General features: G+C 44.8%; 1 protein-coding gene across 1 annotated transcript; it reads left to right on the top strand.

Moving 5' to 3' along the window:
• The first annotated feature begins 2,442 nt into the window (after nucleotides 1-2,442).
• Nucleotides 2,443-3,486, top strand: LOC129065087 (melanoma-associated antigen B2-like). The gene has a single exon (XM_054566347.1). The coding sequence runs from the start codon at nucleotides 2,443-2,445 to the stop codon at nucleotides 3,484-3,486; it is 1,044 nt and encodes a 347-aa protein (XP_054422322.1).
• Nucleotides 3,487-12,217: the final 8,731 nt, after the last annotated feature.

The following is a 12,217-nucleotide window of genomic DNA, read 5'->3' as shown; positions in this document are numbered from 1 at the left end:
AGGGGACACATTAAAAACCAGAGGTTCCACCTAGAGACCAGGGCTTTCCTTAGCCCTGGGGGAGAGGAAGCACTACTATTGAGGAGTTCATGTATTCCAGGAGGGTAGTCTCATGGAGGGAAGAGCCTTGCTTAATAAAATCCAAGCCCAGCTCTGCAAAGACAGGAGTCTAGCACATAACCAAGGCAAAGCAAGGACACTCAGGACTAAAGGAGAGGACCTCCCCCACAAAGCGGGAGCCTCACAAGGTCCCTCTGCGCTTGTCAGGCCTGTAAGGCGCAGGGCGCTCATTAGAAGCTGTCCGCTCCAACTGCCACACTAGGACTCAGGAAAGTGAGCACTTTGTTGGCAGCCGGGACCACCTGGATCACTAGAGAGACAAGCCCAGGCTCTGAAGACACAAAAGTGCAGACCCTGAGTGAGGACCGAGGTCCCCCAACTCCTAAGCTATGGGGTCCTGCAGAACCCCGTGCTGCTCTCCGGTCTCAGGCACCGCGGACAGCCCTGCCAGATAGGACCCCCCGACTTCCGCTTGGGAGGAGGGCCTTTCCTGGCGCGCGCCGACAGCTGCTTTCCAGCCGAGAGCGGATTCTCAGAACCGGTCTTGAGTCAAGGTGACGACCTTGAGTGGGAGCTGCAGAAACCACACCCCCCCCAAAGCGAAGGTGGGCCCCCCCTTGTCCCCCTTTCCTACGTTAGGGTTCTTAGAGACCCCAGCAGAGCTGTGGGACTGAATTCGGCTTCGAAGGTGTTAGTGAGAAGGCCTTTCTTGCCCGACGTGAGTAGCCCGACTTGCCGAAAGAGGGGCATTAACCATGCCCTCAGCTCTACGAGTCGCCAGGCAGAGGATAGAAAAAGCGAAGTAACATCCCCTCTAGTGGTAACTAAGGGAGGCGAGGGTTGCAGCCGCCCACTCCCAAACTCAGCAAAAGGGGCCTGGGCAGAGCTGGCAGCCTGAGCTGGGCCCTCCTTTCCTCTGGAGGTGGTCTCAGGGTGGTGAGGGCATTGGTTTATTGGAGGAAGCCCAAATCCGAAAAGGAGAGCCAGTCCCTAAGGGGATTTAGGGTTGTGACAGTGTGGAGGATGGGGGACCCTGCCCAGAAAGTGGGGGGCCACCTGAAGTCTCAGCTCTGTTTTCAGCCCTGTGAGATTGGGCATGTCGCCAGGATGAGTTGCAATCGCTTATTCCCAGGCCATCTCAGGGAGGGGACAGTTCGGTTCAAAGGGGGCAACCTCCTTTCATGGGTGGCAGGATTTCATGTTATGCCTAGTTTTTTTTAAAGACCCGAGGAGTGTGAGCACGTGCTATACCATACCAGTGGGACCACAAAGAATCCTTCTTGTGCTCGGCCCTGGCAAACCTCAAGTATAGATATCATGCTAGAGTGCCCATCAGTCTTCCCTCAGGGGAAATAAGGATGTGAGGGGAGTGGTCTCAGGTTAGTAGGGAGAGAAATCATGGCCCCAGCAGGACTCAAATTTAGACCTTGAATTGAGATCTGTGTGGAACCACTTACCATAGCACATCAACCTGTGTGCAACAACCCCCACTCTTTTTTGTGTGTGATAAGATCAACTTCATATCCTCTTATTGGTTCTCGGGGAGGTTGGATAGTACTGTGAGCAGCAGTTCTCTTCCAGGAGCTCAATTGAGGAATATAAGAGAAAGCTCAATGAACCAGCCAACCTTGCATAAAGGGGTCATCAAAGCATCCACTCCAACTCTTAACTATCAGCATATGAAATCTCAGGGATGTGCTGATTGAGTTTTCCCTGAATTTCTTTATATCAGTTCTAAGGGAGGTGAGATCCTTAATCTGTAGGTCTAGTCATGAGTTAAAGAGAGGGCGGAGGTGCCAGTCCTTACAAGAATCCAAATTGAGGAGCCTGACTGACACCTGAGAATCCACATGAACTCAGGAAACAAAAGAGCCCACTAAAATCTCAGCACTATGTGTCCCCTAATACGCTGTTGGACTGAGGCTCCCTTTCAGTTCTTCTCCTGGGTCCCAGGGAGTGTTAAGTTGTCAACTTCAGAGAAGCAGAGGGGAAGGTGTGCAGGCTTTGCCCAGAGTTGACATGATAATACTACTGATGAACTGAGAGGAGTCCACATGCCATACAGAGGGATATATACTGATGTCACCTGCTGTCACTTGAATAAAATCAAGGCACTCTAGTAGAATGGAGCATGAGACCTTCTCTAAAGGTTAAGTGATTCCCTTGTGGGATTCTTAGCAAACAGACTGATGTGGAGAACAGGAGCCTTGTGGGTTTCTAGAGTAGCACCCTCAGGAAAGCCTACAGAGGCAGCCTTCAATAGAGCCAAGCTGGATCTACCTGTTGAAGGTGTTCACATTCTCTCATTCTCCATCCACCAGGTGCCCACATCACCTTTTTGTTGGCCCACACTCCTTTCTGCTTTCCTGAACAACAGTCATCATGCCTCGTGGTCAAAAGAGTAAGCTCCGTGCTCGTGAGAAACGCCGCCAAAACAGAGCTGAGACCCAAAGTCTTACTAGTGCCCAGGCCACTGCAGGAGAAGAAGTAGAGGGCGCTTGTTCCTCCTCTTCTGTTCTGGGTGACCCTTCATTGGGTGCCACTGGTGATGGTCCTCTCCAGGCACCTTCGAGTGCTCCAGCCACCACCAGTACCACAGCAAGTGTTTCATGCGAAAGATCTACTGGAAAAGCCAAAAGCCATGGTCCTAAAAGTAAAAGTTCCTCCCAGGCCTCAACTTCCACTGGGTGCTCTGGTCAAGATCTTCTAATTCAGAAAGCGAGTATGTTGGTAGAGTACCTGCTATATCAGTATATAATGAAGGAGCCAGTTAAAAAGGCAGATATGCTGAAGTTAGTCCAAAAATCATGCAGGAAAAACTTCCCTGAGATCCTCAGGAGAACCTCTGAACACATGGCTCTGCTCTATGGCCTACACTTAAAAGAAGTTGAGTCCAACGGAAACTACTACACCCTTGTTGACAATCAAGATGACGCCAGTGATGGGAGTCTGAGCAGAGGCTGGAGATTTCCTGTAAGAGGGATTCTGATGCCTCTCCTGGGTGTCATCTTCTTGAATGGCAACCGTGCCTCTGAGAATTTGATCTGGGAATCCCTGAAAATTATGGGTGTTTATGATGGAAAGAGTCACTTCGTTTTTGGGGAGCCAAGGAAGCTTATCACCCAAGATTTGGTGCAGGAAAAATACCTCGTGTACCAGCAGGTGCCCAACAGTGATCCTCCACGCTTCGAGTTCCTGTGGGGCCCAAAATCCCTAGCCGAGACCAGCAAGATGAAAATCCTGGAATTTTTGGCCAAGCTCAATGATAATGACCCCACTGTCTTCCGCACCCATTATGAAGAGGCTTTGAAAGATGAGGAAGAGAGAGCTCAAGCCAGAGCCCAAGCTGAATCCAGTGCTGGATGTCCTTCCAAGGCCAGCGGTCACCCCACAGCCACATCCAGCCACTACTCTCACCCTGAGTGACCTCAAGATGGAGCCTTCACTTCTTGGTTAGAAAGGCCTGTTAAACAGTTTCTCCTAATATGCAAAATATCCTGTTTGCTTACCTTTGTGCGTTTTGTGCATTTTGAAAAGGTGTGCTTTAGGACAGAATGTTTTCTTAGATTCAGAGTATAAGTTTATAAATGACATGGATCACATATTTATTACCATATGTCAGGTTAGGAGTAAAAGTTTTATTTTTGAAATATAAATTGGCAAACTGTCAAGTCACTCTTGTGATCTAGAACAAGATAACATGGTTTTAGAATAGTAATATCTTTAAGTGAAATAAGTTTACATTAAAATAGGAGCAGTGAATAGATATATAGATGAGTAAGTATGTAGGTAAATAAAGATAAAATTGGTCACTTAAAAATTTTCAATTACAATTGGCATAGTGTATTATGTTGGTTTCAGGTGTACAGTATAATGGTTAGAAATTTACCAAAAATACAAAGTGTTCTCCAGAAGACTAGTACCCATCTAAGCCAGATATAGTTATTAGAATGATATTGACTATATTACCTATGCTGTACCCAGCTGGTCTGTTACAGCCAAGACAGGGACACAAACTACATGTCCCATCTGTAGATGAATGGATAAAAAAGATGTGGTACATATATAAAATTGGTCATTTCTTGTTTTCCTTACTACATTTAGTCTTTTGTTGTGTAGATTGTAAAGATATGTACCTGGATTTGCTCATGTTTTACAAGATTGTTTGAGAATATAAATCATAGTGAATAAGACTTCTTGGTTCATGGCTTTTATTTTGCACAGTCTTGATAGAACATTGGCGCTTTGAAAGTCATCATACTTACACTGGGGATGTTTAGGCAAAGAAGACACTGCCCCTGCCCATGCAATTTGACTGTAGGAGAAGCTATCATTACCAAAGACGTTGAGATTCTCTCTAATTCACAAGGAACAGGTAAAAAGTAAAGTAAAGAGGGAGTAGAGATAGCATATTATTTAGTTTTTGTCTCTAAGCAGAATTTAGTCCCATTGGGAGGTCACTGGGTGACCCAGGGCCATATCCAGTCGCTTCTGTCACCCTGATAGAGGTCTGAGGTGGAGTCTTCACATTGTGGTTGGAAATGCCTGTTGACGAGTATTCCTGATGTGCACAGATATCTCGTTGACTTCTATTTTGAGTTAATTTACAAGTGGTGTTTTAGCAACAGAAAGTCTGTTTAGGTTCAGAATGTAAGTATGTGAAAGACAGGGATCACACACTTATTCTTGTGTATGTCCGGTTTAGGAGTAAGAGTTTTGTGGTCTGAAATACACATTGAAAATCCTTAAATTACTTTTGTGATCCTGAAGAAGACAGCATTGCATTCCATTGGTGATATGTTTGCTAAAGTGAAAAAAAAACCCCAAATTAGATTGGATCAGAATAGACAGAGGTAGAAAGATATAAAAGTTGGTCAATTATGAGTTTGCCTTATGCCCTTCCATCTTTTCTTAATTTTAAAAGTTATATACCTGGATATCCCTAGATTATTAAAAAATTAATGAGTTTACGTGAATGTAAATTGATGCAGCCACTATAAAAGACAGTATAGCGATGCCTCAAAAAGTTAAAAGTATAACTATCATCTTAGGCAGTAATTCCACTATTGGCTACTTATGTAAATGAAATCACTAACATGAAGGGGTATATGTACCCCCATGTTCATCGCAATATTAATTTTAGTAGCCAAGACATGGAAACAACCTAAGTAACCATCAGTGAATGAATGTACAAAGGAAATGGGATACTAGCACACACACTCACAAACACAGAGAAAAAGATAAATCATTCAGCCATAAAAAAGAAAGAATTCCTGATATTTGTGAAAGCATGGGTTAGATGAAATAAGGAATGATTTTCAAATAGTGTTACTTCATTAGAAACTTTACAAATGACAGAGGCATATATTATATGGTATTACTTATGTGGAATCTTTAAAACGCACTAAAAAGTTAACTCACAGAACAGACTGGTGCTTGCTGAGGGAAGGTGGGGGGGCGGGGGTTGGAAGGTGGGCAAATTGGTGAAAATGGCCTAAAGGTACACACATTCAGTTATAAAATAACCCCTGGGGAAGTAATGCACAGGATGAAAGGAAATAGTAATACAGTATGAGATGTGTAAACATAGCCAAGCCATTATACCTTAAATGATCTAGTTATGAGAAAAAATAATCCATAGATAAAATTTTTTCATTGTATATGCTATAATACTTTATGACAAATTGCCACAAAGTTAATACCTTCACCTTACAGACATTGAGTACCTCACAGTTCCATAGGTCAGGAGTTGGTCATGGAACAGCTGGGTTCCCTAGTTCAGAAATCTCACAACTCTGCACTCGTTGCAACTGGTAGCCTTGTTCTCATGTGGAGCTCAGGAGCTCCTTCCAATACCATGCATTTGGGGGGCAAAATTCAGCTACCAGATATTGAAGGACAAAGATTCCCATTTACTTGCATGCTGTAGGCTAGGGACCATTCTCAGGTCACTCTTAGTTCTGTGCTATGCCATTCAGCTCCTTCCATCTTCAAAGCCAGCAGGGAGAACCTCCCTCTCACCGTTTGGATTTGTTTCACTGGGAAAAGCCCCATCCCATTTAAGGATTCACTTCATTAGATCTGGCCCAGAAGATAATCTCATTTTAACAATATCAGATTTGAGACCTGAATTACATCTGCCTAATCTCTCATGGCAGCACCTAGGTTAGTGTTTGATGAATTAAGTGGAAGAAGATGTATGTACACCAGGAGTCAGGAATCTGGTAGGCCATCTTGGAATTTTGACTGCCAGTGCCCTTGTGGTACTGTGGTTATGTTTAAGAACTTTCACCTTTAAAGGTACATAATAAGATAAATATTGTTACAGATGTTTGCCTCAAAATAACTTAGGAGCTGAGGGTGATAAAAGATGACACAAGACTGTGTGTTGATATGGCTGCAGCTGGGAAATGAGTACCTGGAGCACTGGTTACACTATTCTCTTACTACTGCAAATGTATAAATTTCCTCACACAAATTATTGCAGAGCATAAAAAAATCAAAACTTCCAAAATTTTAAATGAAACAAATATATTGACCAGATAAAAAGCTCAAAATCACTTTATTATTATATTACTTAAGAATATTACTTATTTCCCATATCACTTAAGAACATTGTTGCAAAAATTCTTAGTGTTAAATTTGACAATATGTAACAAAACTAAACATTTACCCTGAGCCAGCATTACACTTTGAAAACTTTTCCTTAAGGCACACACTCAACAATACAAAAATATATAAATGTGCATCTCCATAGTGATTGAAAATACATGGTATATCCACATCATGTCAGAGTTGCAGCCAGGGCTCCCCTACTGCTGCCACGGCCAGTTTGCTGTCCAGCGCATGTCCCGAACTTCTCTCATCCCAGTGAGGCCGCAGGCAGAGTCTTTACTTTGTGGTTCAAGAAAGCAGCCAGTCTTCTAACCAGTGAGGAGCCAAGGTGGGGCTTCTGCAAACACAGTGCATACTGTGTTCCTGTAGAGTATGGGGAAATTGGAGGTTTATCTTTTTTTCTCTTTTTAATGTTGTTCCTTTCAATATGAGGTTATCTAGTTCCAGAACATAAGTATATGAGTGACATGGATCACACATTTATGGGAGATTAGCAAACTGAAATGTAGGAATTCTGGTATTAGGTAAAAATTGAAAATTGCTAGATCATTTCCTATTTAGAACAAGATACCATAACATTGATATATGGATTTTTGAAAAAAAGAAAAGAAAGAAAGGTAAGTAGGTGGGGGAGAGGGGATATTACCACACAGTAAGTTCTGTATTATCATGACAATGGAAAAAATGTAAAATATTTTCAATTCTTCATTTGTTTTATTCCTTTTATAATTTATTCACAATTGAAGTATATGGACATGGATTAGCTCAGCTAACTGAAGGATGTGGGAGAAACTAAATCATAATAAGATTGACTTCTTGTACACTTGCACTTTACATTTCCAAATATTAATGTAGCATGTATTCTTTGGTAAGCTCCAGACTAGTATTACGATGCTATGAGAAACAGACCCTGCCTTTGTTGCCCATAGGATTTTTTAAAAGATTTATTTATTTATTTATTTATTTATTTATTTATTTATTTATTTTTAGAGAGGGGGGAAGAGAAGAAGACAGAAATATCATTGTATTAGAGAGAAAAACAGTTGCCTCTCACTTGTCCCCAACCTGGGACCTGGATCAAAACCCAGGCATGTGCCCTGACTGGGAATGGAACCAGTGATCTTTCGGTTCTCAGGCCAGCACTAAATCCACTGAACCACACCTTCTGGGACCACTGACTGTAAGATTTTAAAGTCTAAGAGCAGTTTTCATATAAAATAGGTGGTCAGATTCTCCATCAGATCTAGAAGACCAGTAGAATGAAGGGGTTATACGCACAGCAGGAGGTTCCAGATTAGGGGCCTAGTATAGATGCCATCCGGCACGGTAGTGCAACACCAGGAAAGTGAAAGACTTGCAGTGGGAGGTAAATGAAGTTCAGAGCATAGTGGGTTAGATGAGGCTGTGATAATGGCGGACAGGGGCCAGACCTTTAGATAGTGGGTCTCATAGTTGAAAGATTTACATGTGGAAATAAAGAACAAACTGACAGTAACCAGAAGATATAAGGGAAGGGGATAATGGGGGAAAGATAGGGGAGGGATCATCAAGAACATGTATAAAGGACTCATGGCTAAACACAATGGAGGTGGGAGGATTGAATGTGGGAAGGGGTTGGGTAGGGCAGGGGAGAATAATAGGGGAAAAATGGAGACAACTGTAATTGAACAACAATAAAGAAAAATGAAGAAATTGATAGTGCACAAAGGGTTGGGGGAGGGGACTAAAAGGGGAAAAAAGGCAAAGTCATGTCAAAGAACATGTATAAAGGATCTATGAACAAAGAATAGATGGGACGATTGAATGTGGAAGGGAGGTGGGTAGGGCAGGGGACAGTAATGGGAGGGAAATGGGGACAATTGTAACTGAACAACAATAAAGGGAAAAAAAGACACCTGGAAGGAAACCTACCTTGACCAGTTACTTTGGAATTGTGAGTAAACCAGAGGGAATCTCCACCTGGGACAGGGATGGAGCGCATCCTGTGCTCCTGTTCCACTGCATGTGACCACAGTTCACAGACAGGTGTTGTATGTACTTCATCTCCAGGGAGAATCTGAGAAATAAGGGAGATCATCTGTGACGGGAACTCAGCAGCCATCAGTCTGGCTCTCTTTGCTGTGTGTTAGGGACTCAGAACCCATTCTGTTAAAATGGAATTCAAAATCTTTTGTTGCTGTCACTTGGCAGTGACTAAGACAAGAATAGATTTTACGTTATGGTGAAATTAATGATGATAGGGGAGGTTTGTATGGAAGTGCAGGTAGGTGGGAAGGAAGTTAGTCTTTGAACCAAATTTTAGAAGATTTGAGTAGTATTCAGCTGGAAAAACACACTTACACTCAAAATATGATTTAATGGGATGAAGTTTACTCAGAGCTTCGCAAATAGCCTTTTGAACTGATTTGGTGTTCTGTGTACTAGAGTGACACATATTCTCTGATATCTACAGAATATTGTTTATTTTTTAAGGTGAGTGGTATTTTCTGGGGTCAAAATAATCATCATCATAGGCATAACAGATACTGGACAAAATCTCAATGCATTCTAGGCACTATGCACATGACTTCCATACATTAACCACAATCTGGAAACCCTACAGTAGAAGGCTAACTAAACCCCATGACAAAGGCAGAACCTGAGACTCATAGACAGTGAATAAGTGACAGCAGTGGGACAGGCCCCCTGGACGGGATTTGTCCAGAGCTCACACTGGAAAACTGCAACCAGCTGACCATGTGTCAGTTAATTCACTTCTGTCTACTACTCCAAAGTAGAGCTCAAGTGATAAAAGAGAAGACCCTGTGACCAAAACACTGGACAGATTATATGACAAAATCAATGAGAATGCCCACATAAAAGATAGGGATAAAAGATAGCTACATACGCAGTATCAGACAGGGTCAAAATATCAGCGTTTACACACATCAGGCTCTACCTTTCTATGCTTCCTAGGTCTGGCTCATGAAAAGAAAGAATATGACAGCTTTCTTTTCTCTAACAGCACTGCCCATGGGCTCTGATATGTGTTGCAGGTAATGAATCTTACATCACTCGTGGAGGAGGCCCATTTTCTGCAGATTTGCAATAAACAAACTTCCCAAGTATTAGCAGGGAGGTGTCACTACCCAGGAATCCATTACTCAAGAGAGAGGTGATAAGTTGAGGATTCCCATGACTGAGGGCTTAGGGGGAAAACTATCCCAAAATATAGGGATCAAACAAAAACTTAAGGAGGGTGTCTCGGTTCAGTAGAAAAAGTCTGAGGCTCTGACAGATAGGGTGAAGATCGTATGTAAGGAAGGTTAGAAGGCAGCAGCCAGAACACTAAGATCCTAGAGTCACAACCCTCTCATCTGTCCTTGGAGGCCTCGAAGGACCATGATCATATGAGGAATCCTGTGATTTCCAACTTTGAGCTCTGAGAATAGTGGAATATAATGTAAATTGAGCAGGGGAGGGAATGCAAAGGCCGAAGTTACAGAATTGGTCATCTGTTAAAGTAAGGATCCTGAACTGGACTAGGGGTAGCACCCACAGCATAAGAAAAGGTATCACAAAACCTTCTCTGCTCTCATTCCGAGAAGCCCCTGGCAGAGATGTCAGGCTGATTTGAGCCTGGGAAGTCTCAGGGATGTTGAGGCCTAGAGTAATTTACGCAGTTTGTCTGGCAGAGGTAATGACTGATTCTCTAACAGGAATCCATCTATGTGAGTGTCCTCAGTGTTAGGAAGTGACATGCCAAAGAACAGAGTAGCACACAAAAAGCAGAGGGGCCACATAGAGTCCAGGACTTTCCTTAGCTCTGGGAAACCCAAAGGAGCTACCCTTGAGGAGTCCACATCTTCGACATGGATGGTCTCGGGACGGGAAAGGGCCTTGCCTAATAGGGTCAAAGCCCAGCTCTGCAAAGAAAGGAGTCTGGCATATAACCGAGGCAAGGTGATGACACTCAATTCAGAAGGAGAGGACCTCCCCTACAAAGCGGGAGCCTCACAGAGTCCCTCCGTTCATCAGGCCTGTAAGGCCCAGGGCGCCCATCAGAAGCCGCCCACCCCAACTGCCACACTGGGTCTCAGTAGAGAGAGCACTTGGTTTGCGGCCGGGACCACCCGGATCCCTAGAGGGACGAGCCCAGACTCAGAAGACACAGAAGAGCAGACCCTGAGTGAGGACCGTGGGCCCACCGACTCCTAAGTAACGGGGTCCCGCAGAGCCCGGCGCGGCTCTCCAGTGTCAGGCACCGAGGACAGCCCTGCCAGATAGGACCCACCAACTTTGGTTTCGGAGCGAGGGCCTTTCATGGCGTACTGACAGCAACTTTCCGGCTGAGGGCGGATTCTCAGGACAGGCCTCCAGTCAAGGTGAGGACCCTGTGAGGGAGCAATAGAAACCACAGCCCTCCCAGAGCGAAGGTGAGTACCGATCCCATCCTTCCCTTGCCGTCAGAGTCGGAGAGGCCCCAACAGAGCCATCGAGCTGAATTCAGCCTCGCACGTGTTAGTGAGAAGGCTTTCCTTGCTCCAAGCAAGTAGCCTGATTCGGAGGATAGGCGACGTGTAGGTCCGAACTGCCTTCAAGACGAGGGCCTGAGCGCTTAAGGGCGGAGCTCTTTGCACAAACGGGGGCCCCAAGGAGCAGCAACCCAGCCCTCAGCTCTAGGAAGCACCAGGCAGAGGAGACAGAAAAAGCGAGGTATCATCCCCTCTAGTGGTAACTAAGGGAGGCGAGGGCTGCACCCGCCCACTCCCCAACTCAGCAAAGGCGTCCCGGGCTGAGCTGGCGGTTTGAGCTGGGCCTCCCTTTCCTCTAGCGCTGGTCTCAGGGTGCTGAGAGCATTGGTTTATTGGAGGAAGCCCAAATCGAAAACAGGAGCAGGTCCCTAAGGGGATTCAGGGTTGTGACAGTGAGGAGGATGGCGGACCCTGCCCAGAAAGTACGGGGGTGGGGAGACGGGGGCGGGGTGGGGGGGGGACGCCTAAAGTCTCATCCTTGTTTTCAGCACTGGGAGTTTGGCATGTCGCCAAGATGAATTACACTCACTTCTTCTCAGGCCATCTCAGGGAGGGGACAGATCAGGTGAAATAGGGTAGCCTCTGTCATAGGTGGCGGGATTTGATATTATGCCAGGCTTCTCGGAGAGACCATTGATGACTGTGGGAACGTCATGCTGGTGGGGATGCAAAGAATCCTCCCTGTTTTCCACCCTGGCAGACATCAAGATAGATGTCAGGCTGGAGTGCCCATCAGTCTGCCCTCAAGGGAAAGAGAAGTGAGTGGAGTGGTCCCAGGTTAAGACAGAAAAATCATGACCCCAGTAGGATTCAAATTTAGACCTTACAATGAGATCCTGTACTGAAACACATACCTGCTTGCAACTCTTGGTAGACCAGGTTTTTTCACATAAGTCCCCTTCATATCCTTTTATAGGGTTGAGGAGGTTGGCTCTTACTGTGAGAAGTTCTTTACCAGAAGCCCAATGAGGAATATGAGAGAAGGTTCAAGCAAGCAGTCAACCCTGAATAAAGGGGACATCAAAGCG

This window comes from Pteronotus mesoamericanus, unplaced genomic scaffold (genome assembly GCF_021234165.1).
Source record: "Pteronotus mesoamericanus isolate MK-2021 breed Mesoamerican mustached bat unplaced genomic scaffold, CSHL_Meso_final contig_173, whole genome shotgun sequence".
Taxonomy (NCBI): domain Eukaryota; kingdom Metazoa; phylum Chordata; class Mammalia; order Chiroptera; family Mormoopidae; genus Pteronotus; species Pteronotus mesoamericanus.
This window is presented reverse-complemented; position numbering and strand designations above follow the sequence as displayed.

Excerpts from the sequence above, each read along its gene's own strand:
- LOC129065087 (XM_054566347.1), top strand. The coding sequence starts at position 2,443 with ATGCCTCGTGGTCAAAAGAGTAAGCTCCGTGCTCGTGAGAAACGCCGC.